Source organism: Rana temporaria, chromosome 2, assembly GCF_905171775.1.
Source record: "Rana temporaria chromosome 2, aRanTem1.1, whole genome shotgun sequence".
Taxonomy (NCBI): Eukaryota; Metazoa; Chordata; class Amphibia; order Anura; family Ranidae; genus Rana; species Rana temporaria.
Window position 1 is genome coordinate 265,413,969 of NC_053490.1, and position 18,703 is coordinate 265,432,671.

The 18,703-nt window shown below is 43.0% G+C and overlaps 1 protein-coding gene and 1 pseudogene across 2 annotated transcripts in view; both read right to left on the bottom strand.

Moving 5' to 3' along the window:
- The window catches only part of USP32 (ubiquitin specific peptidase 32), a 265,092-nt gene that overhangs the window by 48,541 nt on the left and 197,848 nt on the right, over positions 1 to 18,703 (bottom strand). For both annotated transcript variants that reach the window (XM_040336910.1, XM_040336911.1), the window contains exons 21-24: positions 16,212 to 16,317; positions 7,016 to 7,189; positions 5,035 to 5,209; positions 2,344 to 2,495 (exon numbers count right to left, since the gene is read on the bottom strand). In XM_040336910.1, coding sequence (XP_040192844.1) covers positions 2,344 to 2,495; positions 5,035 to 5,209; positions 7,016 to 7,189; positions 16,212 to 16,317 — 607 coding nt within the window. The remainder of the gene's footprint in view (positions 1 to 2,343; positions 2,496 to 5,034; positions 5,210 to 7,015; positions 7,190 to 16,211; positions 16,318 to 18,703) is intronic.
- On the bottom strand, positions 14,463 to 14,668 carry LOC120929996 (annotated as a pseudogene).

Here is an 18,703-nt window from a genome sequence, read left to right on the forward strand (position 1 = left end):
GCGCACCACATTGCTATACATGTGATGTCTGTGTGATGCAAATTCAGCCATACAAACTCTTGGTTTGGTGCCGGACCTTTTTTCTGGTACGCACTGGAATAGGATTGCATGGGTATTGACACTGACTCGATCCAATTCCTGTACCATTGCATAGTTTGCACTGTGATCTGCAAACCGATTTGGGGGTGTCATTGAGTGAGTGAAAAACTTGTATAGCGCAGCACATGCGAACTGAATCGCCTCTAGGCACTGTATCCATTTCGTGAAACCACCGGACCTCAGAAGAGATGGGTTTTAATCCTTCTCCTGAAGGCCAAGTGGTCCAACTCCAATCGAATGGTAGTTGGTAGGGCGTTCCACAGTCGAGGTCCCTGGACTGCAAACCTTCGGTCTCCTTTGGATTTGTATCTGGCTTTGGGTATCTGCACAAGGTTTTGATTGGTGGATCGCAGAATGGGACTGGGGTTATGAGTTTTTATTTTTTCGCATAGATATTGGGGGGCAATTCCTTGAATACACTTATGCATTAGGCAGAGAGCCTTGAAAGTGATTCTGTCTTTTACCGGCAACCAGTGAAGGGATCATTAACTTTACATTGACACCCCAGCGGTTCGCATGTCAGTGTGAACCAGTCTGCGATACAGGTGCAATGTGGGAACCCGCACAGGAATCGCAGGGTTTCTAGCATAGCACCAGTGTGACCTGGAACTAAAACATCCTTTATATTTTCTTACAATTTTTTTTATATGAAACCTGCCACATTAAACTTGAAAATAATGGAGTTATTATGCCTTTATGGAAATTAACATTAAGGCGCCTTTCGCACTTGTACAGCCTGAAGGTGATGCAACTTTGACGTGACTTAAAGCAATGCCTGTGTAATCTTGAGGTCCATGGACATTAAGTCACATCAAAGTCGGACAAAGTAGTGCAGGGACTACTTTGAAGTCGCATAGATATGAATGGTACTCATTAGAAATCATTGGGTACGACTTGTCATGTGACTTTGCATACCCAAGTCGCACAAGTGTGAAAGGGGCCTTAAGTGTAGAATTTGCTTACTCAGTAACACAAGCATTGGACTAGTGTCTGAACAATTTGTAAACAAATTGTTGCATTGCCTCATAATATTTTGGGTTTTCAAGATGAAAAGATGCCTACAAGTTATTATAGTACACTTAAATCTGGGTAATTGTTCCTCGGATTACACCAGCAATAAAAGTATATTTAGACATTTTGGCAAACGCATAAGTGACTGTAATGGAATTTCTATGGGGCTCTGGATACAAGACCTCGTAAAATTGTGTTATATTGGGAGAACACAAAAAAAATATTGAATGGATGGTCAATGTGGTTTAGGGATAAGTAAACCTAACAAAAGGGTGTAACTAGCCCTTAAAATATCAGTTAACTTTCTGCCACATGAAAATGTATGGAAATTGCTTTGTAGAGAAAAAACTGCAACCATTTCTCTACTGTACACTAAAAACACAGGCTGTACTGTCAACAATCCATGCACCTGATTATATCTGAAGTGCAAAAAACTACAAATTAAAATGTTAAAGTCCCCCGACCTAGTATTAATTAAAAAAAAAAGAAAAAAGGGGGGGGGGTGAAAAAGTTCAGAGCCTGCATTCTGCCAGCCAGGACAACCACAGTATTGATCTCTGTATACAACACTTCCTTCTTGGTTGGCACTTGTACTGCTACAGCAGCCTGGACATTAGCCCATGGACAACCTAAAGCTGGCCAAACATAGATTAAAGTGCAGCTGGTTCAGCAGGAACCGGACGAATTTCAACGCATTTGTGGCCCTGCCCGGCATTTTGAAAAAATATATTCGATCAGCACAAAAGGCCAATCCGCTGCAGCATTGATCAGTAAATTCTGACAGCAGGGGGCCTCCTGCTTTTAGCATACAATGACACAGCAGGAAGATTCCAGCATCCGCCTCTAATGTGTGGATGTGGAAATCCGTTCAGTTTTTTTCATTCAGCTCCCTGGCTGAACAAAAGAAATAAACGGAACAAAGTATGGCCAATTTTAGATGTCCATGCAGTTGACCAGTAAAGGTGCACTATTGCAATTATCCAGCTGACTGAGAAAATATTCAAACAGAGGGCAATACTGTGGGGTCTGGTGTTCTGATTTTTGTTTTCGTTTTTCCAAATAAACCCAAAAGTTAGCAGGAGAATATACAGGGCGTTAACTAGCATTTTATTAATAATTTCAGTTTCATTGAGTTTTTATTTCCAATTTGAATTTCCACATCAGTGAAGCTATAAACGTTAGGCCTTCTTTGGTACACATGCACATGGCATAAACCTAGCCATCGACCTTTACCTTAATATTGGAGCCATGTACTTCGGCCAAAAGAATCTGTTCTGGTTTCAAGCTACAGAGTTCACTAAGCTGTTTCTTCAGGCCCGTGTACTTTTCATCCATGTTGAGCCTTAACCCGTACCGAATAGGAGTGGTGCCATCTAATTTAATTACTTAAAAATAAAAAATTAAATAGAAAAATTTAGCTTTAGTTCCAAATGCAAAATAATCACACATTTAGCCAAATTTGTTTTATTTACTGAATTATAAAAATTAAGTAAATATAACGACCACAAAATCAGTATTAACACTGACCTAATATTACACAGTAAAAAATGCAAACAAGGCTACTATGTCCTCTACTCATCCAGTTGATCATCATTGGGTCCACAAGGCTTACAGTTTTAAATAATTTTAGGCCAATGTAGGTTTAAATCCCAATGATGTAAACACAAGAGGCCCTAATATTTTGCAGTCCGTGGCAGATTTATTATTTATCTTTAAAATCATACCAGTAAATTACAGTAAATTACGCTGCCATCAATTTCAAAATGATCTTATTATTTTCGTAACCACTTGCTGACCAGCCGTCGTCATTGTATTGCGGCAGGTCGGCTCGTTCCCGCAAATCGCTTGTACGCCGGCTCCGGAACGCTATCAAGTGGGCCCACTGGCCAGCGAGAGGAGCCAATCAGTGGGTGGGGCAGACTCCATATCTGCCAGTCACCCGTGGTCATTACCCGCAGTGACAGCAAGGGGATCTGCCTGTGTTAAAAAGGCAGATATCACAGATCCTGTCTTTCTGCTATGCAGGAAGATGGATCTGTGCATTTCCCCAGGCAGCCCATCCCCCATACAGTTAGAAAATACCTTCAGGGAACACAGGAAACCCTTTGATCGCCCCTGATGTTAACCCCTTCCCTGCCAATGTCATTAGTACAATCAAAGTGCATATTTTTAGCACTGATTACTGTAATAATGTCACTGGTTCCCAAAAAAGTGTCAAAAATGTCAGTTAGGTGTCCGATCTGTACGCCGCAATGTCGCCATTCCCACTATTACTAGTAAAAAAAAAAAAATTGTAAACACTATAAATTTTGCGCAAACCAATCAATATACGGTTATTGCGATTTTTTTTACCAAAAATATGTTGAAGAATACATATCAGCCTAAACCAAGGAAGAAATTTGTTTTTTTATATATTTTCACTGATCAAATAGCACCAAAAGAAGCTCTGTTTGTAGGAAAAAAAGGACATCAACTTTATTTGGGTACAGTGTCACACGACCGAGCAATTGTCAATTAAAGCGACGCAGTGCCGTATCACAAAAAATGGCCTGATCTTTAAGGGTCCTTAAGTGGTTAAAAAAGTAAGTACATTTTCTCAGTTTAACCACTTCTCGACCGCCGCATGTAGATATACGTCGGCAGAATGGCACGGACAGGCACATCAACGTACCTGTAGGTGCCTGCCTAGACGTGGGTCGGGGTTCCGGTCGGGACCCCCCCCCGCTACACGCGGCGGTCGGGTTCCCTCGGGGAGCGATCCGGGACGACGGCGCGGCTATTTGTTTATAGCCGCTCCGTCGCGATCGCTCCCCGGAGCTGAAGAACGGGGAGAGCCGTATGTAAACACGGCTTCCCCGTGCTTCACTATGGCGCTGCATAGATCGAGTGATCCACTTTATAGGGGAGACTCGATCGATGACGTCATTCCTACAGCCACACCCCCCTACAGTTGTAAACACACACTAAGTGTACACTAAATCCTACAGCGCCACCTGTGGTTAACTCCCAAACTGCAACTGTCATTTTCACAATAAAGAATGCAATTTAAATGCATTTTTTGCTGTGAAAATGACAATGGTCCCAAAAATGTGTCAAAATTGTCCGAAGTGTCCGCCATAATGTCGCAGTCACGAAAAAAATCGCTGATCGGCGCCATTAGTAGTAAAAAAAAATAATTTATAAAAATGCAATAAAACTATCCCCTATTTTGTAAACGATATAAATTTTGCGCAAACCAATCGATAAACGCTTATTGCGATTTTTTTTACCAAAAATAGGTAGAAGAATACGTATCGGCCTAAACTGAGGAAAAAAAAATTATATATATGTTTTTGGGGGATATTTATTATAGCAAAAAGCTATTTATTGAATTTTTTTCAAAATTGTCGCTCTATTTTTGTTTATAGCGCAAAAAATAAAAACCGCAGAAGTGATCAAATACCACAAAAAGAAAGCTCTATTTGTGGGGAAAAAAGGACGCCAATTTTGTTTGGGAGCCACGTCGCACGACCGCGCAATTGTCTGTTAAAGCGACGCAGTGCCGAACTGTAAAAACACCTTGGGTCTTTAGGCAGCATATTGGTCCGGTCCTTAAGTGGTTAAACATTTGATGCGTTTTCTATTTTCTTTTGTGAATAAAATTTGGGTTTAAGAGATGTGTAAAACCTTCATTAAAAAAATGCAATGATTTGCAAAACGTTTTTGGAATTGGGATTGCATCAATGTCATGCAATGAAAACCTCTCTATAAGTAGCACAAATTAGAATCCGACAACTGAAATTAAAGTTAGGTCAAACACAGTTGTATGTCTTCTACAATGTTCTCTCCCCATTTTAGTACTTCTCCACAAAGATTTTTTTATAGCCCAACACATACAACTAGGTACTGGTTAAAAAAAAAAATAGGATACGCATTTTCACAAACCTGTGATCTCAAGATGCATGTAGCTGTCCATAGGAAGGGGCAATGAAAGGAAGTTGAACGGATCAAATCGGACACTCACATGTCCACAGGTCTTGCATTTGACTTGAGATCTTAGCTGTCCATGAAACAAGTCAACCACTATGGACCGGTTTCTTCTCAAGTGATTGTCCCAAGCCTGCAAAGTACATGAAATTAAACGTACTGGTAAAGATGTAAAAGTTTAATGCACAGTCTTTATGCGATACAAGAAAATATGCTAACGCACTGGAAATCAGATGTCTGGAAACATGTTTTACTTCAAACATATAGAATAAGCCTACTCCTTTACAGACTGCACTATGAAAAAGAAAAAAGCACTATGAAAAGTGTTTTTAAAGAAGCTATATTTCTTCCGTTAATTTGCCATGACAAAGAATGCTTTTGAAGTGCTCCAAAACTTGCTACCGTCTATGAAGAAACAATACAATACTAGCAAAACATAGCCTTAAAGGGTCACTAAAGGAAAAACATTCTTTAGCTGAAATGACTGTTTACAGGGTATAGAGACATAATAGTTAACGGATTCCTTTTAAAAATGATTAAAAATGGATAAAAAACAATCATATAATGTGCCTGCAGTTTAGTTTCGTTTTTTCTGTTGTTTCCTGGTTCTCTGATGTACAGAGCCAGAGAGCCAATAGAGGGCTCTCTGGCTCTGTACATCGAAAACTGGATTGGTGCTGACACACAGTAATCACACCTCCTTGATTAGTCACCACAGTGAGAAATCTCCCAGTACTGTGGTGATCAGGAAACAGACAACCAGGAAGTGTCCAGAACAGAGAGGAATTACAGCAACATCAAAGCAAAAACGAACAATGAGGACATGAAACCAGCACTGCAATAAGGTAAAGGAAGCTATTTAGCTAACAAAAAAAAAAGAAAAAAATCCTTTAGTGACCCTTTAAGGAACAAACAAAAAAATCTCAATACTCCAGCATTAAGCTGGAAAGAAAAAATTAAAAACAAATCAATTTCAAACTCAAATGATAACACAGGGATTTTTTGTTTAAATTAAAAAAATAAGACAACAGTTAAGTTAGCCAAAAAAAATAAACTGTGAAAGATGATGTTATGCAGAGTAAATTGATACCCAACGTGTTACGCTTCAAAATTGCGCCCGCTCGTGGAATGGCGACAAACTTTTACACTTAAAAATCTCCATAGGCGACATTTAAAAAATTCTACGGGTTGCAGGTTTTAAGTTACAGAGGTGGTCTAGGGCTATAACTATTGCTTTCACTCTAACAAACACAGTGATACCTTACATATGTGGTTTGAACATCGTTTTCATATGCGGGCGCTACTCGCGTATGCATTCACTTCTGCATGCGAGCTCGTCGGGACGGGGCGCATTCAAAAATGTATTTTAAATTTTTTTCCTTATTTATTTTACTTTTTATTTTTACACCGTTCTTTAAAAAAAAAAAAAAAACAGTGTCACTTTTATTCCTATTACAAGGAATGTTAACATCCCTTGTAATATAAAAAAAAAAAAGCATGAGATCTTGGGTCAAAAAACCTCAGATCTCATATTTTCACAAAAATGCAAAAAAAAGAAAAAAAAAAAAAAAAGAAGAATGTCGTTTGAAAAATGTCCCTTTAAGAGCTATGGCCAGAAGAAACGTTTCAACGTCACTTCCGCCCTGCAATGGTATAGAGCCAAGCGGGGGGCCATCTTCCCCTCACTCCATACCACAGATCGAGAAGGATTCGATCGCCTCCGCCGCTGTACAGAACCACGTTTTACTGGGCATCATTTGGGATCAATAAGGCTTTAAAGGAAACATGTGTCATACATGAAATATTAATAACCATTCTATCCCGTTAAATATTCTATATTGACTGACCATCTTTTGCTACAAGCACAATATACTGTATATATATATATGGGTTTCATTAGGCAATTTTAAAATGAATTCTACATTAAACAAGGGCTAACCTCTGCAGCAACTTCCCAGTCTGGTCGGCCATCGCTGTCCTTAAGCTCAACATATGGCTTATCGTGGACTCTATTAAGATCCTCGTGAAGACCATCCAAAAGAAAAGCAAGTAACTCTTGGGAGTCTTGCTGCTGGAAGCCATTGAACCGTGGGGCATATTTTGCTATTGTCCACTGTAAAACAAAAATATAAACAAAGGAAGCAGGTTTAGGAAAGTTCATAAAACGCAAATATTAATAAAAAATAAAATAGTTTTAAATAAATATCTAGGTTTACAAGCAAAATGTCTATATATACACACAATTGCACGTGTTTACTTAACAGGATTTCAATAAAATATGTCTCTATGCATCTTTATTTATTTTTTTTAAAAGCCTATGGCGTGCAAAACACACCCAAAAACTCCACCCGGTGCCAAAAAAATGTGCACACACATCAAGAGTGAAACACAAAAACGTGCAACAGGTGCTACGTCTATCCTCCATTACGAAGGACCTGACCCTGGTCCCCCGGGGCATTATGCCGCGTACACACCATCACTTTATGTGATGGAAAAAAACTACGTTTTTAAAAACGTCAACTTAAATGACCGTGTGTGGGGGAGAACGTTGTTTTATGTCTTGTGAAAAACGACAAAAAAAATTTAAGCATGCTTCAATTTTTTGTGTCGTTTTTCAAAACGTCGTTTTTTGTTTCACAGAAATTGACGGTGTGTAGCAAAAAACGACGTTTAAAACATGCCCAGAAGCAAGTTATGAAGCGAGCTTCAATGGAAAAAAGTGGTGAACGCAACCTCGCTTTGCTAGACCATTGTGAAAAAACGATGGTGTGTAGGCAACGTCGTTTTTGAAATTTGAAGTTTCAAAAATGTTGTTTTTTACTTCACAGAAAATGTTGTTTTTTTTCATCACATAAAGTGATGGTGTGTACGCGGCATAAGGCTCCAGACGGGGACTGAGGTACTCACATGGTCCGAGCAGCCGAAGCCGACCCCATTCTTTTGGAGGGTCTGCCGAAACAGAACCCACCCAAGTACTAGGTGGGACTCCCCCAGAAGGGAGACCCCATGACAGCAGGCGAACTAAGCCAGAAGGCCATGTCCACCCACTCCCAAGACGTTCAGGGCTGGCCCGAGGACCGGCACCCTACTAATCACTCTGTGACAAACGTGACACCAAACAAAAAAATACATAAAAGTGACAAACAAGGGGTAAATAAAAAGAAAGTGGGGGAGAAGGAAGATGAGAGTGAAAACGGACCATTGTGCAATACGATGGCCGGCCCTCCGGCCAGGAAATAAAAATTCCTCTGGTCCCAGCCAAAAAGGCCCGGCCCTAGAGGCAGGTGTGAAAAATAGGAATTTTATAACAGCTTACCTGTAAAATCCTTTTCTTGGAGTACATCACGGGACACAGAGTCTTAATCATTACTATGTGGTTATATGTTCCATGATCAGGTGCTGGACACTGGTGTAATCAATTAGAACAGGAAGTTCCCTCCCTATATAACCCCTCCCATACTGGGAGCACCTCAGTTTTTGTAGCAAAGCAATAAGTGTCCCAATATCCCCAGACAAGAGGGGCGGGAACTCTGTGTCCCGTGATGTACTCCAAGAAAAGGATTTTACAGGTAAGCGGTTATAAAAATCCTATTTTCTTTATCGTACATCACGGGACACAGAGTCTTAATCATTACTATGTGGGATGTCCGAAAGCAATGCTTACTGAGGGGAGGGAGACACCAACAACGCAGACTGCCATCAGACACGAGGACCTCTAATGCTGCCTGCAGCATATTGTGCCAAAAACAAAAGGCTGCCTCCTCCTGCCGTCTTGCGCTCATCTGATAGGGATTAGTGAACATAAACACAAATGACCAAGTTTCGGCCTAGCAAATCTGAGTCATAAAGGCTTGGTAATGCACCCCGCATGAAGTGGTTACTATCCTGGTAGGGTGCACCCCCAAAAGAAAAACAGCGGGAAGCCATCTCTTTAACCATAAGCCTGAATAATAACCTGATGAATCTACATCTGACAGTAGTTGAATTAGATGCTTCCTGGGCCTCCTGGTAGCACAACATCAGTCTTCCGTATCCGAGCAGCCGCTTCAGATAGGTCTTGACCTCTCTTACTCTAACGAGAGCGTGTAGCCATTTTAATAGTTGATCTGAACACTGCCCGCCCACATCTAAGGTCTTCTGGCAGCAAAACAAAATGTTAGGTTTCTATATCTGAAACCTTCAGATAGATTTTTAACTTCTCTCATCTCTATTGAGAGAAAAGCAATAACCTTTCCTTCCGCGGACCAAGGTCTTGAAAAAAAGGAAGGCAAGAATATCTTGGGTTCAAATGAACACTAGATCCTTCTAGTAAATAAGGTTTGGGTGAGGATTTAACATCACCCTTCTTGAGAAAATAATTAAGTATGGCTCTATACAAAGAAAGTTGCCAATACTTTCTTGCGGATGCAACCGCAACCAAGAACACCAATTCCCTCTTTAGAAGGATGAAGGGAATTATGGTGCATCAGCCCAAGGTGCCGACCCTGTAAGCTGACAAAACTAGATCCAATCTTCCGAGCCCAAGGGCGACCTAACTGGCAGACTTATACACGTCACCCCTTGCATAACTGCCCGGGTCAAGAGAGTGACACAAGCGACCTTTGAAAATATTGACAAGGCCGAGATCAGATCCTTGATGGAACTTAAGGCTAGCTCCACGTCCTTTCCAACGTAGGAAAGGCAAGAATTTTACCTATGACACACTACCAAGGATGCCACCCCTTGGTTTCACACCAGGAACATGGGCCTTCCAGATCCTAGGATATCTGGTCCTGGAGGCCAGCTGTCCTGTATGAATTAAGGTAACTGCCGCTGATTCTGAACGCCCCGATCCTCAAGAATGCGGGCTAACAGCCAGACCATTAATACCCATGTATGCAAGACAGGATGTAACCCTGTAAAGCAGGCCTGGACAAGCTGTAAGGGACCCTGGGTCCTCTACTATCAGCTCTGCCGCCCCTGCACAGTAAGGTCGTATGGGCTATGCCGGAGCAGTCAGGCCAGCTTCCGTTCTCCTCTGATGTAGCATGGAAGTCACGAAAGTCGCGGCACTGGGGGGAGACACAAACCAGTGACAACTGGTCTCCCAGGATCACTTAACACATCTGTCCCACATGCGGGTGGATCCTTTGTCCTTAACACAAAGCTGTTCAATGCCCTTTTTATATACAGGGTACTGTTTCTGTGACATTTGGTCAGCAAAAAAGTCGGGGTGTAGAGGTCACCCGGACACAGTTGTTGATGGTTTCGGCGAATCGTCTGCCAATCTTGCATTCATGAAATGACAATTGTCAAATAAGCAAGGGCCAAGCTCCTCCCTGGTAAACCAAGTAAACCACTAAAGAGGCATTGTCAGATTGTATTCTGACAGAACAAACCAGTAACCTAAAGTTTCAGGACCTTAAGTAAAATGCTCCATCAGTAGCTCTAGAAAGCTGACGGATAAGGCTCACTTGGAGCTTGACCACCTCCCCTGAGCCGTGGTCTCTTCCAGGTAACGGGTATGAAGGATCTTCCCTTCTGCCAAACATTTAGTTAAGAACTATCAACTGAAAATTCCAGCATATCCCTGGGACCAGACTCCTTGGATAATGCTAGGTTAGGATCCACTTGTTCCAGGCCGACAGAATAGTGTTTATATCAGCCTTGAATAAAACTGAGCATAGGGAACTGTCTTGAATGAAGCCGGCATATTCCCTAGCACCTTGAGCAAAGGTAAAACTTAAGGAACTGTTCCTTGCCGTGAACACATAGACCAGCTTTTTTTATAGCGATGATCCTGTCTGAGGCCAAAAAACTCTCCCTCTTTTGGGCTATTCTGGTCAATGAAAGAATGTCCTTCTAGACTGGAATCCTAACCCAGGAGTTCCAGATACTTAACCATGCTGGACTCCCCTAGGCCCAGCCACGCTACTGACTGATCCGTCAGCAGGAACTTGCCTCGGTATGTCATTACTGCTATACCCTGGGTCTTTAGACCTGCTAGAGGCAGGCCCTAGCACCCTATTAACCCAGGCACGGAGATTATCCCAAGGGGTAAGCCACCAACTAGAGACAGAGCTGATCCCCTTGCGAAATGCAGACAACCTCTGCAGTCCCATGTAAATAAACACATATGCAAATGGCTCCCCATATGTGCATGTGGCAAGCTTTAATGCCACATGCCTCTATGGAAGTGTGTGATCATGGAAGCATGAATTCATACAAATATGTTTTAGGCAAAACACATAAAAAAGGGGCGTGCCGTATACACGCATACATATAGCATGTTAGCTATGAACAAGTCTCTTGCAAGCAAGTATGTGCTCTGAACGTGTTATGCAGCATTGTGCAACATGTACCCCTGCAGACACGTGTTCCTATGTAAGCCCAAGGAATCCTGTATAAATAAGGAAACCTAATTATCATGCCTCATTAAGCAACCACGCAAAATCTAGGCAATCATGCCTCCTTATGCGATTCAGCATTTTTCATGCGATCCAACATCGTATGCATTTTTAGCACCCCTGTGCGGACAAGTACTCTTGTGTGATCAAGGACTCTTGTATGACCGAGCACCACTGTGCGATCCAGCATTTTTATGCAATCAAGCATTTTATGCGATTTTGGGCATTTCTGCAGACACAACCTCTCTGTGGTACCATCTATGCCTGGGTAATCCAGGACTCGGGCGATCAGGTAACCATGTGTGATCCTGCAGCTTTATGCGACCTTAGGCATTCCTGTGGAAACAAGCCTCTTTGTGTGACCAAATATCATTGGGTAATCAAGGACTGGGTTACCATGTGTGATCCCGCATCTTTAAGCACTTAATCGTTTTTATGCGATTTTAGGCATTCCTGTGGAAACAAGCCTCACTGTGTGACCAAATACCCTTGGGTAATCAAGGACTCGGGTTATCAGGTAACCATGTGTGATCCCGCATCTTTATGTACCAAAAAAAGTGACAAACGGGAAGTCTGTTGGATGGAGTCTTTTATAGCGTCCACCGCAAAACACAGGGCTCTCGGCAGGTCGGCCAGTTCTCGAGCTTGTTGACCTGGAACATCCTTTGAAATTTGTCTTGTCTGGTCCTTCAATGCCTGGCAAATGCCAATAGCAGTCACTGCTGGCTGAGCAGAGTTTCTAAACTTTTACCGACCGGATCCTTAAACATTTTTATGTAGCTATGACTAAGCATTGTATAACAATGTGAAACGCGTCAGCTATATCATCCCACCGTTTGCTGTTTCTCTGTTTGTGCAGTGTTTTTTTACTGGATTAAAGGCCTTTATTGTTTTTTACATTTATCGGAGTGCGGCTGTCCATACCTTTTTGCTTCTATTTATCCTCTGGGGAGAGGACCTCTGCATCCGAGGATACCAACCTAGGAGACGGGGATCTAGCCCACTTTCTTCCTGGTAATGAGGTTGCAATCAATGCTGTCAACCTTTGTTCTAACCCACCTAAGGTGGCAGCTAGCATTTCCTCCGTAACATAGACGGGGTTGGGTTGGTTAGGGCCAGCCACAGCACCTAGCAACCCTGATGGCTCATCCAAGGCGACGACCTCTGGTCTTTCTGGTGAGGAAGGGACTGGCGAAGCCTGACCAAGAGCCTCAGAGCCTGAGGGGGAACCCTTTAGTTTTTTAGCACCTTTGGCACCTTTTGCTGTTCCCGAGCCCTTGGGAGCCATAGTACAAACTTGAGGCACTCCGCTGACAACAACTAACTGTTGTAGCAAGAAGATGAAAAATATATAATAAGGCTGGGTAGGAGTAGGTGACCTAGTTTACCCTAAGCCACTAGGAGGGTACTGGATACTAAGGAAAAAGAAACCCCACTGAGTACCACTGTCCTATACTGCTGGCTATCACTGAGCCAGCAAGCTGCACAAATGCTCAGGCTGCTGCAAGAGACCTCTGGCTTAACAAACAAATAGGTCAGTGTGGAGGAAGCTCCAGACCTGCAGATCTCTAAACTGCCACTGGGAGCCGCTGCGCTCCTCTGGATCCAATCTAGGACACGATGCTCCTTTGCAGTCAGCCGACTGCCGCTCTGTGTCCACCAACCTACTGCTTCAAGCTTCAGGCTTTAACTGTGAGCGCCTCCCGTGACGTCAGCAGGGAGGGAACGCCCAGACGCCCTTCAGCCGTTGCCTGCCCCCTCCTCACGCTCGCCGCCTGATCTGAAATTACGTGCACGCACGCATTCCTATGGCTCTGCAAGGGGAGGGGGAAGAGAACGCCGTGTCGGACCTCAGAAACACGTGGAGCACCCGGAACCGGCACCCACGTGCAGGTAACCAGACATAGCCCTTCTGGAGCTTTTGCGCCTGAACCATATGGGGCAATCCTCCTTGCCATTCCGAGGAAATAGGAGTATCCCAGCCCCATCTATACCCCGCGGTAGCAGCATGCTAGATAGCCAGCCAGGGGAAGCATATGGGTAGAAAAGGCCATCCTGTCTAACAAGACATAGTGGAGTCAGCGCCAATGCAGAGCATGCTATAGGCTAACCCAAACATTCCCCTCACTTAAGGAATCCTGCTGTCGAACCAAGTCCCGCAGGTTCCATTCTTACCTGCTCCATGCAGCAGGGTTTGCATAGCAAGAGGCCCAATCTTCCCCCATCTCCGTGGGTATTGCACTAGACCTTCAGGGACCGGGGTCCTAAAAGGAACACCACTCCCTGGACCTATAGAGCATCCTGGCGACAGGGACATTTGGTCCTTAGAAGGCACAAAGCCCGGGAACCCAGAATCCAGCCCTCCAAGGAGAGGCATTATAGGCAAGAAACCCCAAGGACTGGGGCCCGGGTACCGCCCACCTTGGCTATTAAGCACTCTGGACGGATCCGGTTAGCCTGCCAAGGTCCCAAGGACGAAGAGGCATAGCTATTCAAATGTGACCAACACCTAAGACATTGGCGAATAGGGAGTATGGGAGGGGTTATATAGGGAGGGAACTTCCTGTTCTAATTGATTACACCAGTGTCCAGCACCTGATGGTGGAACATATAACCACATAGTAATGATTAAGACTCTGTGTCCCGTGATGTATGATAAAGAAAAGTGTGTATATGGTGAAGTGACCGCGGTGCCAAAAAGAAAAAGTGCTGAGAGAACACTAGTGCAAGTATGGCACCCCTGAACTGCCACTCCAGGGGCACATTCACCATAGGCTTTTCTCACAACCCTGACCAACAGCCCGGACAGTCACAGCCCCCTTCACTACCAGGAAGGAACGAGAGCTCCGGAAGCTCAGGGAGAGAGCCTGCTCAGGACTTCAAGCTCCCCCCGTCGCCTCTTTCACTCCATACCTAATTATACTCGGGAGGTACTAGCCTACAACTGACTCCCCCCTTAACAGTAGGGTGGGGTCAACGTTCCCTCGAGAGAGAGACTGGTAAGGTTAGGAACTGCATCAAATCCAGGCCAGACGGCCAGGGACCCGACCCTTCAGCTTCACCTCCACGCCAGCAGGTTCTGCATCTGCCACCGCCATCCTTTTCCACCTTGCCGTGTACTAGGGACGGTTAGCATAGCGCCTCCTCCTGGCAACTGATAAGAACAGATACTACACTTGATCTTAGCCAAAAGACAGAGAAACGATGTCTCTATGCATCTATTAAATCTGAAAGTGAAGATGGCAATAGCTGGTAGTGGTCTATGGTTTATTGACCTGATAATATACTGAATAACATCGTTTGATAAACATGGGGAGTGCAAAATCTGGTGCAACTCTGCATAGAAACCAATCAGCTTTCAGATTTTATTGCCAAAGGTTAATTGAACAAGTTGATTTGTTAATATGCACAGCTGCATCAAATTCTGAGTGCTCCAGTTTTAGTAAATCTACCACACAGTGTTTGTTTTTAAATGCATGTTGCGTGTGTGCGTGCATACATATATACACACACTATATTTACAAAAGTATTGGGATGCCTGCCTTTACACATGAACTTTAATGGCATCCCAGTCTTAGTCCATAAGGTTCAATATTCAGTTGGCCCACCCTTTGCAGCTATTACAGCTTCAACTCTTCTGGGAAGACTGTCCATCAGTGCCTAACCTCATAAATGCCCTTCTGGAAGAGGGTCAAGCATTCCCTTCCCAGAAGAGTTGAAGCTTTTATAGCTGCAAAAGGAGGGCCAAATCAACATTGAACCCTATGGACTAAGACGGGGGTGCCAGTAAAGTTTATGTGCGTGTAAAGGCAGGCATCCCAATATTTTGGTAACATTGTGTATAAGCTCATACTCATGTCAGAAAAAATACAGTTCATACACTTTTACATTTTCTAAAACAGTAGCCTTCTGCACCAGCAACATCATCTTGTGACAGATGTTTTGTACCAGCAATACTCCAATGCCGCATACACGCGATCATTTTTTGGCATGAAAAAAACAAAGTTGTTAAAAAATGGCATTTAAAATGATGGTGTGTGGGCTTCACATCTTTTTTCGGGTTCTGAAAAACTAAAACATTTTTTTTTTCCCGAACATGCTGCATTTTTTAACAACGTTTTAAATGATGTTGTTTTTCGGGTTGTAAAAAATGATCGTGTGTGGGCTACAACGACGATAAAAACCCACGCATGCTCAGAAGCAAAGTTATGAGACAGGAGCGCTCGTTCTGGTAAAACTACCATTCGTAATGGAGTAAGCACATTCATCACGCTGTAACAGACAGAAAAGCGTGAATCGTCTTTTACCAACAGGAAATCAGCTAAAACAGCCCCAAGGGTGGCGTCATCCGCATGGAACTTCCCCTTTATAGTGCTGTCGTACGTGTTTTACGGCACCGCGCTTTGCTAGAGCATTTTTTAAAAACGATGGTGTGTGGGCAACGTCGTTTTAATGATGAAGTTGGAAAAAAATATGTTTTTTCTACATGCCGAAAAACGTCGTTTTTTTCATGTCGAAAAATAATCGTGTGTACGCGGCATAACACAGATCTCAACAGATATATTATATCTATTTTGGCATGTAGTTTTATTACAGAAGACAAGGGATGCAGTAGTGTATTATGTGGAGATTCACAAAGTCTTTGTGTCATATTGTGCCCTGTGTATTAAAACTTTGAGTTGGGCACCTAAACACTTACACATGCAAAAATTACATTATTACTTTCAGTAAACAAACTACAAGTCTTACCCTTAATTTAAGGGGAGCCACATTCTTCTGAGTTCCGCTCCACAGCTCTTGAACCAAATCACCATAACACTTAGCCATATGTCCTTTCATTCCTATGGGGTTTGTTCTAAGGTATAAAAAATACATAAAAATATTTAAAAGGGCAATTCCACTTTTGTGGGGTGGGGGGGGGGGAAGAATGCCCGCAGAAATAAACATTTCTGCTTATGTGATTGGCTCACAGAATTCAGCACCAAGATACAGGTAAGATTTTGGGCATCCTCTAACAAAATGTCATTTTTGGTGGGTTACCGCCAAAATCGAAATCACATCCACAAGGATGAAGACCTTGGCAATTTCCTCATTAGAATCCTGCAAGCGCAGCAGGTGACTTAATTTAACTGCTTTCTGCCCAATCAGTGCACATTTACGGCCAGGTGGGACAAGTGTCGCAATGGGAGGATGCACCCTTGCGTCCTCCAGAAGCAAGCTTCGCTGGTAACCCCTCTGGTGGACACAGATCACCCGATCGTCATACCGGGCTGCTGTGTTCTACCCCAGTACGCTGTGACCAATCACATGTCCAGTAGTAAACAATGGCTTTCATGCATGACATCATTGCTTACTACTGTGATGCGGTCTTGAGGTGGTTAAAATCCCTCCCATTCTCATTACCTTTGCACATGGACCCAGACAAACATGTATTTCTTCAGAATAACAAAAAGGTAGGAGTCTGCAACAAAGTTTGTTAAAATCCTTGCAATGTACATAGATCACCCACAGGGAAATGTTTCATTCTCAACAAAAGTGGAGGTACTCTAATGTGACTACCTCTCCCATCGCTTCTAATCTCTAAAATAATTCTATTTGCTTTTTTAGGATTGCCATCGTTTGACAATCCCCAACTAACCTAGACAGCAGGCCTGAAAATCCACCTGATAAAATTTGGGAGAACATGTGAACAGAAGACTAGATGGCAGCCTAGCAAATTTGGGAAACAGATGTTTGATGTTGAAGAGCCCAAGAGACACCAGAAGTGGGAGGAATGAGCTCTAATAGGGAAGGATGGAACACTTTCGTTAAGGGCATAGTCCATAGAAATAAGTTGTTGGATCCACCTGCTAACGATGGCATGGGAAACCAGATGCCCTCTACGAGGACTTACAGGCAGAACAAAGACTAATTTGCAAACAGGGGCCTTGGTTGCTAGGTTCACCCCAACAGCTCTGACGACTCAGACAGCTTAGGGAAATTTCCTTGGCAATATGTTGGGGGCAGCAGAAAGGGAAGAACAATGCTCTTACTGAGGTGTTAAGAGGAGATCACCCTAAGCAGAAAGGACGTTTTTGGTCTCAAAACCACCTTGTACTTGTGCAATAAAGGAAAAGCCTCTACACAAGAAAGGCACACTGCATCTAACTACACAGACCGGCTCCACACAGTGGGGTCTGGGTATGATCCCCAAGATAAAACTGATAGATACCAATCCAAATACTGAAAGCCAAAACGTTATAGATGTGTCAGAAGAAAAAACTGAATGGTTTAAAAAAACAAAAATACTTCTCTAGAAGAGAAATCACCAAAAGTCACTAGCAAAAAAACTGTAATCTCATGAATGCGCACTGGGGAGATTTTTTGCCCTTGTCCAATCATTTGAAGGCATTCTGCATATAACGTATGGTCTATGAATACAAGTCCTATGTCCTAAACTATACAATGAAGATATATTTGTATTTAAATTTTAGCTGTTTATTCTATACCATTATCGTGACCCATCACCAATTTTTTTTTTTAAATAAACAAACAAATAAATTCTCCTACTTCTGATGTGCATTGGGGATACCACATATGTGCACATACAGTAATTAGTTGTATTTACCCATACTAGGGCAAGAAAACATTGCACATTTTTTATTTCATCCTACCTAAACACACAGACACTCACACTGACACTAATTTAGATCAAGCCCTGATCTAATTATGTATACGTGATTAGGAGCTGGTTTTACTCACTCCCGATCATAAGTATGAAACCATGATCAAGCACCCGGTAGCACGGGAGAAAGCCCACTGTCATGTCACCATGTATATATGTTAAGCTGTTGTCAGGGTTGCCGTCGTTTGACAAACCCCACTAACCTAGACAGAACAAAGGCTGCTTTAACCACTTCCCCCGGGTAGACGTCATATGACATCATTTACTTTAAATGACGATATCTGAATGATACCTGCAGCTACAGGCATCATCCAGATAACTTTTTTCAGCCAGCGATTCCCTACTTTGTAAAAGCCATCCTAGCAGCTGTTTAGACGCTTGATTGCTTTTACAGGTGGCGGTGCTTCTCCGGTCTCTCCTGTGCGGAGCGCGAGCCAGAAAATTTAATCTGGTGGCAGTTTACCATAGAGCTGGGAGTTGAGCAGATGATCCCCGACCTCTCTCTGACCTTCAGAGGCCAAAAGTGACATCACTTCTGGCTTTGGCAGATGTAAACACTGCCATTTTTTTTGGTGTA